This window comes from Botryllus schlosseri, chromosome 8 (assembly GCF_051294905.1).
Source record: "Botryllus schlosseri isolate E-star chromosome 8, Bs_hap1, whole genome shotgun sequence".
NCBI lineage: Eukaryota > Metazoa > Chordata > Ascidiacea > Stolidobranchia > Styelidae > Botryllus > Botryllus schlosseri.
The window spans coordinates 2287462-2300915 of NC_137243.1; the positions used below are offsets into that span (position 1 = coordinate 2287462).

General features: G+C 39.0%; 2 protein-coding genes across 5 annotated transcripts in view; one reads left to right on the plus strand and one right to left on the minus strand.

Annotated features, from left to right (window-relative positions):
* LOC145444820 (stabilin-2-like) overlaps positions 1–6666 on the minus strand; it is a 71260-nt gene extending 64594 nt beyond the window's left edge. Inside the window, exons 1-6 of one of the 4 annotated variants that reach the window (XM_080322839.1) lie at positions 5743–6666; positions 5091–5185; positions 3996–4170; positions 2605–2763; positions 1484–1579; positions 1047–1235 (exon numbers count right to left, since the gene is read on the minus strand). In XM_080322839.1, coding sequence (XP_080178965.1) covers positions 1047–1235; positions 1484–1579; positions 2605–2763; positions 3996–4170; positions 5091–5185; positions 5743–5827 — 799 coding nt within the window. In that variant the 5' untranslated portion in view covers positions 5828–6666. The remainder of the gene's footprint in view (positions 1–1046; positions 1236–1483; positions 1580–2604; positions 2764–3995; positions 4171–5090; positions 5186–5742) is intronic. The other 3 variants (XM_080322838.1, XM_080322840.1, XM_080322841.1) reach the window with 3 other exon arrangements.
* Positions 1–13454, plus strand: part of LOC145444823 (uncharacterized) — a 95197-nt gene that overhangs the window by 19555 nt on the left and 62188 nt on the right. The gene's annotated exons all lie outside the window — the stretch shown is intronic.

The window sequence follows — 13454 nt, forward strand, 5'->3', positions numbered from 1 at the left end:
ACTATCGTGTTCAAGTCAGGTTCACTTCACTTTTTTTAAACTCTTGTGAGATATCATAATAGCAACCTAGCAAGTAGCAACCCAATAGCAACCTAATTAAGAAATCTATCGACTACTCAGTACCTCTCATCTGAAATGCATTACCACAACATATCAGTCAATTGCCTTATGATAGATTTAAAACAGAGCTACAGAAATTACCTTTTGCTGTCATACTGACACTGCTGCCTTATCTCGCCCAGACATTGTCTCATTGATTTGCTACCATATTTTAATTGTTTTTTTTTAAGTTCCTTTACAACTAACATTAAACCTGACTAGCCGACTCTCTCTATCTCTCTCCCTCTCTCTCTCTCTCTCTCTCTCTCTCTCTCTCTCTCTCCCTCTGATAGGTTAGATTTGAATCAAGTCATATAGAATGTCTAGGGTCGTATGACTTGGTCGAAAAAGAGCGACTGAAGCCATGGTCCCTCTGTGCTGGGCACAAATGCACAGTATTTTGGTACAGAAAATCCTGCACAGAAAATCCAAGTTGCGCTCCGCACAGAAAATCCAAAGTGATGACCTTTTTTTAGTCGTTAAGCACTGTTCTCCAAGGGTCTGCGCAGTGAGTTGGTGAGTGTGCGCAGACTCGTCGAAAGTTAGAGGGAACATTGGACTCAAGGCAGACTCTTGTCATAACAACCCTGCATACGAGTATTGTGCAGGAGATGCAGAAATGACTTTTTTGTTATCAAAAGGTTCCCATGCGTTTATGTCTACCTAAATTTGAGTGTGGTGTCATTTTGATGAATATGTTCTTCGTGACATGATATTCAAGCAAGGCAAATTCTGCAGGTGTGCACTATCAATTTAAAAGCAAACAAATATTGCATGTTTTGTTATATCGAAGGACAATATAGGCATACAATATATTTAGTTCTCATATTTGAGATATACAGCGTCAATAAGAATATTTGAAAAATGAATGATACAACTCTTACTCTTCTGTATGTGTCAACAGACTTAAACTAGCTCAATGTAAATACATTCACAAATAACATTACCTGGACCAGTATGCACGCACGTAGCATTTTCATAACAAGGCGAGTTTGTCCCAGTAACGCAAGGGTTGATCTCAGAACAAGTATTGCCATCTCCAGTGTAGCCAACATTGCAAATACAACTCACATCATCACGAGCTCCCGTACACCTGGCGTTAGTATGGCAAGCTAACCCCGAGCAGGCTTCTAGTTCTGTGGAAATAACATACCGTATAAGTAACGATGATTAAATTTATTAATGGGGGCAATTTTTTTTAATCCAAAATAATTGCATATCTAAAATATTCAAATATAGAGGGATTAGTAGACAACATAACTTACTGAGTACTTCAAATCAATTATATATTTTACCGCTCTGCTTAAATTTTCGGAACATAATATTTCACATATGTGTCATACCAATTGCTTACCATAACAATTCTAAAAAAATTGCCTCTTACCTTGATCGCATGCATCTCCACCATAACCATTTTCACAATAACAAGCTCCCGTGCCGTTAATGCCACTATCACAACTCCCGTGAACGCATGCACACACTGAAAATATAACATGCAAATCGCTATGAAAATTGATTCGTTGGGAGCTATCTGTGTGATCGTCAAAATATCATTGCTCAGTGCAAAACCCAGTATTTTAACTCAAGAAAAAATAGTAATGAGGGCATAGATGCATAGCAAAAGTAATATATCAGCACTGCCATAATTTTCAAATATTCTTTGTACAGACAGTTTGAAAACAAAATCATAGATTCTGCAAAATTCACGAAATTTGACGAAATTTTCTACAAATATGGTTTTAGTGTAAAGAGCTTCCAGGGGGTACAGAACTTCAATGTACAATTGAATATTTGATACAATTGTATTTTAGTACAAACATAGTTCTCTAACATGATATTTATGAAAAGAGATACTCTCTCATTTATGCACAAGGCACATTTTGAACTATACACAAAAGCCATAAAGCGGTTCGAAATATGTAGGTGAAAACAAAATTTCAAATCCAAATGATGGATTTGACAGCTCCAAATGACGACCAAAGCAAACCATGATGATAATGATAATATCAATTACCATAATTTACCATACATTCAATGAAAAAAATAACTACTAACAGGTGTTCCAATTTGTGAACCAAATATTACCGCAATATGACAATATTATATTGATGGACTACTCGAATTTGTTTAGTATCCCTCCTATATTTTGAAGGTATCACAATTCTTGTGGTATTTTAAATCGATTAGAATTTACCTTAAAATAATGATAATATATGTGACACACCATGTGCTTCATGCATTGATTGGGAAATTGAATCGATTGTAATTAAATCGGAAAAAACTTTCGATTGTTTGCAGTTTTAATTAGGTACGAAATTTTCAAGTTATAGAATTGCAATTTTCATTCCAAAAACTGAAAAGCAACCATTGGTTAATTGTTAACGATAGAATATAATTTAATTAATTTATAGGCTATGTAAGTAACCGCGAAATCATGTAAATTGTAATCACTACAACTTCATGTCAGAAGTTCATTAGGGTCCGGCCAGAGTGCAGATAACTCACCGCTGCCGCACGACGGCCCATAGAACTGAGGTTTGGAGCAGACTTCACAGAATGACCCGGATAGATTGTCAGCGCATTTACACGTTCCATTGCCCGAATATCCATCGAAACAAGTCCCTCTGTTCCCACAAACCAATCCAATCGGGTCTCTAGGACAACCTGAATAAAACGCAGCTGGTCAGACGTGCCATGCATGGCTCTGAAGCAGAAGTAGAGTTGGTTAAAGTGTAGTCATTGGGGATAATTAAGTAGAGGTAGAAGTAAGGAATTAAATCTCTACTCAAATACAAGTAGAATTTATGATTGCCAAGTAGAAGTAGAAGCAGTCTAAAAGGAAAATCACTTGAGTAGGCACGCCTACTTGAGTACCTCAATAAAACAGAAGTACTTTTTTACTGACCCTCTCTGACTAGAACTGCAAGTCTCTTAACAATTAAGCAACTAAAACACATATCCCCATTGTCATAATGATAGAGCCAACAGCTATATCACGAGAAGGAATTTTATCTTTGTGTGCGTCATCGTGATGCTTTGATACTGGAGATGTGAAGGTACAGTTTTTTAGGTTAACGAGTCTGCACCACAATTTTGACTTTCCCCGTTATTTCACGGGTGCAAGTGAAGCGATGGAGTCTCCCAAGCCGGCGATGAAACCCACGACCTACCCCATCAAGAAACCGAATAGGATATCTCGTCGGTTGAGTCCGGGAAAAAGCAATTTGAGTGGTCAGTTTGGAATCCAGACGGAGAATATCAGTTTTACCAGTTTTACAAGCAAGCCTTTGGTCGGACCAGGCCGGCCCTCGAACCCACGATCTACCGATTGATAATCACGGATTTGGTAAGGCACCATCGGATTTAGGCGGGAATTAGGAAACAATTTCGCTAAGTACAGTCTGGTGCGAAATTAGGGCGCCTGGTGCGCCAGACCAATAAGGTGGAAGTCGCCCCAGGCGTGATTCGTGTGCAATGTCCACAAATGCAGAGCTGTATGCACATAAAGACAATCCCGATCTTCTAATTACCCTTGCGGTCACGCCATGTCGCAACGCAACGAGCTGGCAGTTTTCGCCTACCACACACATGCTGGGAGACGACATAACGAGGACTTCGACCTATGTTCAGTAAACTCCGCACTTACGCAGTTACTATGCTACGTAATTAACTACATAGTTAACTTGGCATGTCCGTTTAGGTAACAACTGCGTATCTTGGTCTTTCAGAGACATTTGCGACAATCGTGTTTGCTATCATTTTCCAGTGCACCATTTTTGCTATTTGCTTCTTTTGTGCATTCAGTACTATGCATTGGACACACTAAATACCAATAGCCGCTATAAACTATTGGTACTTAAGACAATTTTTACCATTTTTAAATAATAATAACTCACTCTGGCAATCAGGTCCCCAATATCCTTCGCAGCACGTCGTAGTGGTCACTTTCTGTCTGCAACGATGCGTGCACCCAATCGCTCGACGCACGCTCGAGCCGGTACCGACTTCGTACCGGCATCCTTTCTTTCCCGACAATCTCGTCAGTTTTTTCGCAGTGCCGGGACAGCGCACCTGAACGAAACGAAGTCTTACTTCCCATCAAATTGTGACAAGTATAAAACTCCGCGATCCGACAAAATTTCACAGAACGTTGATTTTGCCCCCGAAAATCAAAATAGATAAAGGTAGGGACATGTTTCATAATATCTAATGTGCATTATGCAAATACGCATAACGTGACGGACCAGTCAACCAGCCACAAATATCCTGCATCGTAAACTGTTTCAAATGATAGTTTATGCGATCTTAAATTGTTCAGTCTGTTTCGTTCGATGCGCATCATAATGACATGAAAGTTGCCGTCCGAAGCGAAAGTCTGCGTTTCCATTATGCGTATATGTGCTGTAAATGCAACGCAAGAGCCTATGAACACTTGTACAAACCGTTTATTATAATGTTTATCATTTTCATTTTACAGCATTCGAGAAAGCGAGTATCCACTAATATGCAGTGACCTTTAGCTTCGTCGTCGAAGCTTGTAGGCAGTACAATCTAATCACCCTACGATCAGGCTTAAAGCATTTTCGTCATCTTAGAATGCAATTCGTCTACCGTTGTCACAAATCTCTCTTGCATGGATTAGGCCTGAGATCGGAAGCTGTATTTTATTAACATTATTGGCTATTGTTTGATCTGCGATGCTAATTGATGATTGGATGATGGTACATCACTAGACTTTTCCGTGTATAAATGGGTAAGCTATGTCATAGATTACTATCGTATCAATTCTCCGAATTCTGGATTTCTTGTTGACAGTGTATGGCTGTTGGTTATAAGGGGCTAAAATTGGCTGATCAGGTCAACCCAGCTGGCAATAGTACGTATACAATATATGTTACTGTATTTATGACGATACTATCGTGCTTGATGGGAGCAATGCAATGCGTTGGCCTACTTAAAACGCGAATTCAAATGCCGGTTACGATACTTACTTTTCTATTTTGCCAGCAATTGACGCAAGTTGTGTCGAAGTCGTTATTTCTAGTAGAAACGTCGCAAAAATTTTGTGAAACTTTACAGTCGATATCTGCAAAAAGATTGAAGTAATATTCGTTCCGCGCTATTTACCGATAGTTTCCAAAAATCGAAATGAAAAGACTCTTCCATTTTATATATATATATATTTCTAATGTATTTTGACGCGACCAGATCACACTATCTTATTTCCTTCCATACATACACCACGGGTCGCTTTTTCAATCACTTTCTTCTCAAATGTACTGAAGATATATTTATCACTGTTTAAAACCACTGTTTAGTATTTTGGGTTACTCGCGAAGATATATCTTTGCAATTGTATTGCGATTCCGTGATCAAATCTACTTTTGAAACTATCAACTTGATTAACTTGAGTAAAGCTTTCACTTTCTATACTTGCATGGTCTTGGAAATCGTAATTGTAACTTGTAATTTGTAATTGATCAGAGATTTTCGACATTACTTCTACTTCTGCTTATATAGGAACGCGGAAAACTTTCACCGCCGCTATTAACAACTCGTCACTTATCTAAATTCTTCATTCCCGAATGCGTAATATAAATAAATAATATCTGATAGAAATAGAAATAAAGCCCGGATACTTACGTATAGTAAAATATATAATTCCGAAAAATAACAGAGATGGTAAATACGTATAAAATTTGAAGAGAAGCCTATCGCTCGCTGCCATTTGGTTCCTGTCTCATCAAGTAGTAAGAACGGTAGACAACAGGGTCTTCAAACCATGGATTAAATAGACAAAGTAAAATCTGTAACGGTGCATAGGAACGCACAGCAAATATGCAGGTAATGTTAGCGAATATTAGCTGCATACTTTCGATCTTAATAGTGACTACATTAGGGCTGCATTTACAACAATGGTGACGACACAGTGGAATGACATTGACAATTAAAAATATAGGGTAAATAAATATGACTCCTTTGTCGAAAAGGCTTCCGACCCGTCTCAAACGGACCGAAAAATATCTTTGATCAGGCCTACGGTCGGCGGTCGCATCATCATCAGAACATCAATTCCGTGCCAATGAGCTATATATATTATATATACGTGCTATAACTGTTAACCGACGACAATTTCGAGGGTAAGGATCATTCCGTATCGTGTACGTCGACTATTTCGCGTGCAAATCGTCCGTAGACTAATACCGCATGTCTTTGCGAAAGATTGTGGCATAATTATCAAAGTTTTGAAAAAAAATCAATATCGTTCTTTTCAAAATGTTGTTTTTTAACCCTATCCAAAACATGTTTTAAACAAAGTGTTTTAAAACAGCTTTTGTTTTAAATGCAACCCGTAGACTGCGATGCCAGCTCTGAGTGTAAGTATAGGCCTAGAGACCGCGGACGGATGATTTTAAATTATTAGTATGTCACATTGTCACATGCCCATGTCCAGACCCTCTCAAACCAATCAGATCCACATTACACATAGGGGCACCAAAGCTGGAATTCAGGCCTGGTTTTCGGATTCGTGCGCGAAATTAAAATATTATTAGAACTTAAAACAAACGTGTTCCGTCTACAGACAAACAATCGCGTAATTTATGCGGTGCAACAATTTACAAAATGTTTCGTTAAGAATGATATATTTCTTATCAATAATTACCATCAATTGTGAATTTGAATAATGAACAGATGAAAAACGATAGAGCCGGTTTGAACGATACGCTATCGAATGAACTGTACAACATACATGTTATCAGTGAGCAGACAAAGGACATATTTTGTAATCTAAAGAAATTCGATGCAAATCCGAATCGCACCAAATTTAAATACAGGACCATGCAAAATCTCATGACTGAACAATGAACAAACGACAAACGATCCCGAATTGCACATGTCACGTCATTGTTCAAATCGAAATTCGTAATAGGATCATATTATATATAGAATATTAGCATTATTAGAATGCGGTTATGGATGAATTGGGGACTAAAATATGCACCAGTTACACCGCATCAAAATAGTTGTGTTTCTTGACCTTTTGTTATAATGTCTTGCAACAATACTTCAGGCCTACAACTATTTCACAGAAACCTCGCTTCCACGAACATACGTTGCCTTGTGCTGAATGTTTCGGATGCTATGGTTAGACCATAGACAGAGGTTCCAATACTGTCACGACGGGAAGAAAGCATCAAAACAACAATTATCAATGACAAAATAACTCTTATTGGCGAGGGACGCATATTTTCAGTTCTTGAAAAAATCCTCTCGCACTACTCGAATCGAATCGCAAGAATCGATGCGCGATTCGAATTCGAGAACTCGAATCATTGCGACTAGCCCCCGATACATTGAGAAAATAGGAAGAAGTCGAAGCGGTTGTGTAAAGTCTATCAATCAAAACCCTCCTTGGCCTATGCATAAGATAAACATGTAAATGTTAAAATGAGGCTTACACTTACCAGAAATACAAAAAATAGCACGCAAATGATCAATCCGTCTATCCATCAAAAGGAAGAGGTATAAGGTATTGGCGAAATCGATATGTACAAAACGTGACCGGCAATCTCGAACATACGCTGACATCTATGATTTTGTATGTCAAAGGCCGTAGATAAGCTGCGTGTTTAATATATCTGCACTTGCCCATCCTTACCTACGTATTCAGATTGAGACTTAGGCTACCGACCGTACACCCACTACAATCAAATACGGTTCGATATAGAATCTCTAATGATACAACAAAGAGCGCGCGGTTTTCATCGTTCAAAAGATACCAATTCTAAATTACAAACTCAGGCAATGCAGCAGGCAGCTATCGCGCTGAACCAATTCTCAGTTGAGTTTGATACACCTGGTCCTCAGCTTTACGCTAGCTCCGAAACTAATAGTTTCTGACTCCCGATTCCAACATTCAGTGAATTGTTTCCGCATCCTAAACGATTGCTGACATGCGTATCACTTCCTAACCCGCAACTAAAGATTGCTTTCAATGCCCCTAGCGCGGTTATAAAGGTGTTTGATCCAAAGTCATGACCACGAATCCATGAATGTCGATAAGTGTGATGAAAATATAACCCTGCATTAGCTAATACATTGTCTAAAGATCAATTAGTTATCAGCAGGCCTTAATTTTGTCGATACGACTTCGAGTCTGGCTGCTTATTTCAATCTGATAGCGCGCCTATGCCGTTACGCGGTCAGACACTGTTGCAAAAACACGACCGCGGTTGACGTAATAATTCGCACGATGTTGTTTCGCGCGATTACATTCACAATTTCACATGTTACCAGATATTTGGCAAGGACTAAGATATCATACGTGGGGTTGGGAATATCTTCTCCGGTCTTATTGATGAGATGCGTTGCTCTGATAGGCTAAAATTCAAGAAACATTTTGTTTGATATACAAATTATTATACACATTACATACCCGATTAAAACCCATCCTACCAGGATCGACAACGCAATATGGGGTTACAATGGTAAATAGAAGCAACACGGCTTGGCTTTAGCTCAACCTGCCCGACTAAGCTGCACTAAAATCCTGAGGGAGCCACAGATGACACGTCACTGCTATAGTATCTTGAAACCATCCTTTTATGCTTATTTGTAGGTCTAACCTAGGCTTACCATACGTCCTCTTTTAAGAGGATTTGTCCTCTTTTTTGACTTTTTTGAAAGTGTCCTCAGAGGACGCCCTTTTGTCCTCTTTTTTGAGATTTTGTCCTCTTTTTTGAAAATTGAGGTCATATTTAGAGGAAATCGCGAGTGATATGCCGCAAATTAGCGCAGAAGTGAAGCTCCGGCGGGTATTTCGGAGGGAAAAGGGGTGATTTCAGCTCTGAGCGACAAAAAGACCTTTTTTTTTTTTAGTCATCCACCTGGCAATGTGGAGTGAAAAACGTGTTTTTGAGCTCTGAGCGGAAGTGATGACCTTTTTTTTTTAGTCATCCGATCATGATGCGGGTGAAATTTACCTGTTTTTGAGAATTCTTCTCCAGTTTTGCTTGTCTGAAATTTCTGAAAAAGTGTCCTCTTTTTTCATTTCCGAAATATGGTAAGCCTAGTCTAACCCCAATTTCATTCATTTCGCTCGCTATGTTAGCCGTTGGGGGAGGGTGGTATATAGGCTATTTTACGCGATATCACAAGGAGCATTGTACTTGGCGCACGTGACTTTTCGCGATTTCATCAGGGTTGTAAGTTGTAAGTAAGGTAACCAAGTCGCAAGGTCCCGAGTCACAAGTCAATTCCACTTTTATAGCTTTGACTCGAGTCAAATCCAAGTCATTTGGGATGTTGATGACTAAAATATCAGTTCCGATCCAGTGGTGTAGCTGAGGGCGCCTGCTACCCGGGCGGCCCGCGTTCGATTCCGCGTCGGAGGTTTATCTGGTCCTCTCCCCCGCGTCGCTGTTCTTACGGCGACAAAAAAAGACCGGAAAATACCTGATGAAAGAACGCACTCACAAGGAATAGAAATATCAAGAAAGAGCCGCGGAATTTAGATCAATATCGAAACAGAACTGTAGGCTAGCGACATCGATCGGTCACTATAGGTCGAGAAGGATGCCAGTTTAAGAGACCACAATGTGTCGTTCGGCATCCTCATATCTGTTCATTATATCGCATTGTGTCTTATCGGATCGTACATTGTGTGTGTCCTCATCAGATGAAAATATATTCTGACGATAATTGAATGAATATTTGTTATGCGCGGGAACCCTTGCGGATCGCATCCCTGCAAAATGTATTGTATTCTGATTGCGATTAGGGCTGGGCAAAATCGAGTACCTGAGTGATTCGATTCTGAATCACGTAATATGCTTCGAGTCGAGTCGAGTATCACTCATTATGACGTCATCAATGGATGTGATATGTCGAAGTCCAAATATGAACCTTTTATGCCACCACAAAGAACGTAATGCATGTTATCCATCACAATAAAGATGCTTTGGTATTTTTTCGACCATACCGATTTCATTGCACTTCTTAACAATTTTGTTGAATGATGCTAACTTCGGAAATGTGTTATTTCCAGTAACGTTCGTAGTTTTAAACTGTGCCTGGTATGCTGAAACACGGCCAATCAAGGTTTCACGGCTTCCTCAGTGGAAAATAGTATCAAAACTATGATTCTCGTCAGTAAATTAACTTTCAGTTGCGATGACCGTATAATTTCAGTACTCGAAAAAATCGCCTTCAACTACTCGACTCGAATCATTAAAATTACTACTCGAATCATTTTGCCCAGCCCTAATTGCGATACATGTCCATGTCCAATAAAACTCTGCTTGTACCACCATATATAAATATCAACAAGCTTTGTTACCCTTGCCACAATTTGTACGCAATGTAGGCCTATACTTAACTTCGAAACAAAATAATTCCGGAAGTCTTGAACCGCTGCTCTGCTACGAGGTGTATTTAGGCAAATTGGTTAAAAATAGACCTCCTTCATAACTACGATACCTGATGTGGTGTACTGATTGAGCCTTAGCCCATCAAGCCACATGAAGTTCGCTCCGCTACCAACCGATAAAAGAAGCTTGACAGTGATCCTACCACGCATTCCTGTTATAACAACATGAACTATTTCCGTTTAGATGTACATCCGCCTTCAAATATAGTATGGTAACAATGTCAGAAGATGTTCTGGGATTACTAACAACAGCACTAGCCAGCCAACAAGATTACTGGATCTCGATCTGACATAATAACCTCGTCTATCGACGCACGACTCATTCATTTTCATCACTAGTCGTTTTATGTTATCACTTTATTTCCATCCTGTGTAGATGTCACTTACTCTTATTTACATCGCCTAGGCCCGGGTGCCTGTCCGATTTCAAAAATGACTCCTAGACGTTTCGATACCTTCTCTTTTCATTGTATCGCAGTCTTGTGGTGTTTTGAAATAATTATTTGATCAGGGTTATCTAGTACTTGATATCCCTGGAATTGATTAATAAACTGATACTAAACATGCCTCCCAAGATTTACCTAGAGCATAATTACAAACCGTTGTGTACTAGTTGTGATCGGACTTCGGTTAAAAAGGATCCTTCCCGCCTCGATATTTCAAGATTCGAAAGGTTCCTACAAATTTGGAATAAGCGATTTGATTTTCGACAAGCAGACGGGAATCCGGTCGAAAACGATCGTGATTTCGATTATATCATTGATTTTTATTGCAACTGACCAGAAAGAGACGATCGCGGAAAAAATGGTACATACACAGTACTTCAAATGAAGAGCTTTTTGGAGGAACAGAACATTGTATATCAACAATATTATCACAAAATATGACGTCAACAGCTGACGATTACCCCTGAGTGTCAGCCGAAAATATCCGGGTTCATTTCAATATGAATATACTAATCAATTGTACTTCAAATGATTGGCAACGGGCTGACAGATAAGAGGAAAATACACGATGCACAAATATTCCACAGCACACAAGCATACAAGATGCATAGCAATGAGAAGCAGTCATTGGTCAATAGTCATGGCGTCATATCATAATTGAAACAAAAATACAGTCTTCTGTAGTGCGAAAACATAATCCTTTTCTACCACAGTTGAGACTGAAACATGTTAAAGCAAGGTATAACTCAAAAATTGAAGCAAAGGCACGGGTTACACACAGATCACAGCAGATTATAATTTGTATTGTCAATAATATTCACAAATTCTGTTGTTGCATGCCGAGGCGGTCATTGAAGCACCCGATTGGAGCTAGAAATGATGTGAATTTCTATTCAATCACACAAGCATTCTAAATGTAAAAAACACCCAAGTTAGAGAACGGAAAGTTTCAAAAGTAGCCTCCGAGTTAGCAAGAGTGGATTGAGATCAGGCCTGGTTGACATTCATCAGCCCATTACAGGTGGCACTAACTAGGGTTGTCATATTTTGAGAACCTAAAAAAGGACACTTTTCAAAAGTTCCAAAAGCTATAATACCGGAGGAGAAAACGGGTTATCTGGAAATTATTTCGAGTAATAGTATTGGGTTGACAAAAAAAGGTATTTTTCATTTCTTTTTAGCCAACGTTGCTGTTCAGCACGTCGAAGTTCAATTTTTGCAAGTGTTTCACCACTTTTTCTAGAAGGACGAATTCCGAAAAAAAAGGATATTTTGGTGTCCTCCGAGGACACTTTCGGTTTCTTGGATAAACAGAACAAATCCTCTTAAAAGAGGACATATAGTAACCATAGTATAGGGTTACCACATTTTTAAAATCAGAAAAGGGGACATTTTATCAAAATTTTCAGACTTACGATACTGGAGTAAAATCCGGAAAAATGGTTAATTTTTGCCAACTTTGTGGCTGGTTGACTAAAAAAAAGTCGACTTTCCGGCTCAGCTCCCGAAGTGGCTGCTGGAGCGTGTTACTTCAGTGCTGTATCTCAGTCGAATTTTACTCTATATTCAAGCAAAATTCTCAAAAAATAGTGGGACATTTGGGACTCCTCCTAGGACTCTTTCAGATAAGTCAAAAAAGAGGACAAATCCTCTCATGGTATGGTAACCCTACCATAGTACTAAAGAAATATCAAGATGGATCTTAGAACCACATGCTCGATGAGCAATGGTGCCATAAATAGGCACGATTTCAACTCTATTCTGTAGAAATGATAGAGATCCATATGGCTGGGCCGTCACGATCACTCCAAAAACCTACTTCCTATTCTAGGCTACTGTTGTAAAGCAGTGGAAAGTAAGCAGTTTCGCACAACTGCTGAGTAGAAGTACCCTTAAAACAGCAGATAGAGTAACTCCATGTCGAGTTCACCAGAAAAACGGAAAAATGTAACCAATTTTTCAGTTTTTCATGAAAATTGGCACGCATAGAAAACTTCATTTTCTGATTTCAGAAGAACAAATTTCATCAAAATCGGTCAACTAGAATTGAAGATATGGCCGTTCAAAAATTGCTGTTTTTGTAATCGCTCAAGCGGAAAAAATGTATAAAATTTATAGATGTAATTTGAATTTGCCATATTTACGTCAAATTAAGGGTGTTGCAGGTGATAATTTCATACTTGGCCATTCACATCCTACTTCATTCTCTTACCCGTTGCTCGACACCTGAGGTTGCATAGCTTGACCTGTGACCCCATGATTTTGTTCGCACTTTCAGAAATCACTCACGCGTGACGGAATTTTCAATTTCAAATATCTCTTGCTGACCAGGTGGTATCACCAAGTGTGAGGTGTCGTTGGAAAGCTCTTGTAAAGGACTTTTGAAATAAACAATAATATTAGTGGGGAATTAATCGAAACATTTAAAAAATTCGTTGTGAAACAGTCTTGAAAAAATTGTTGAGTTTTTGAAAATTGTT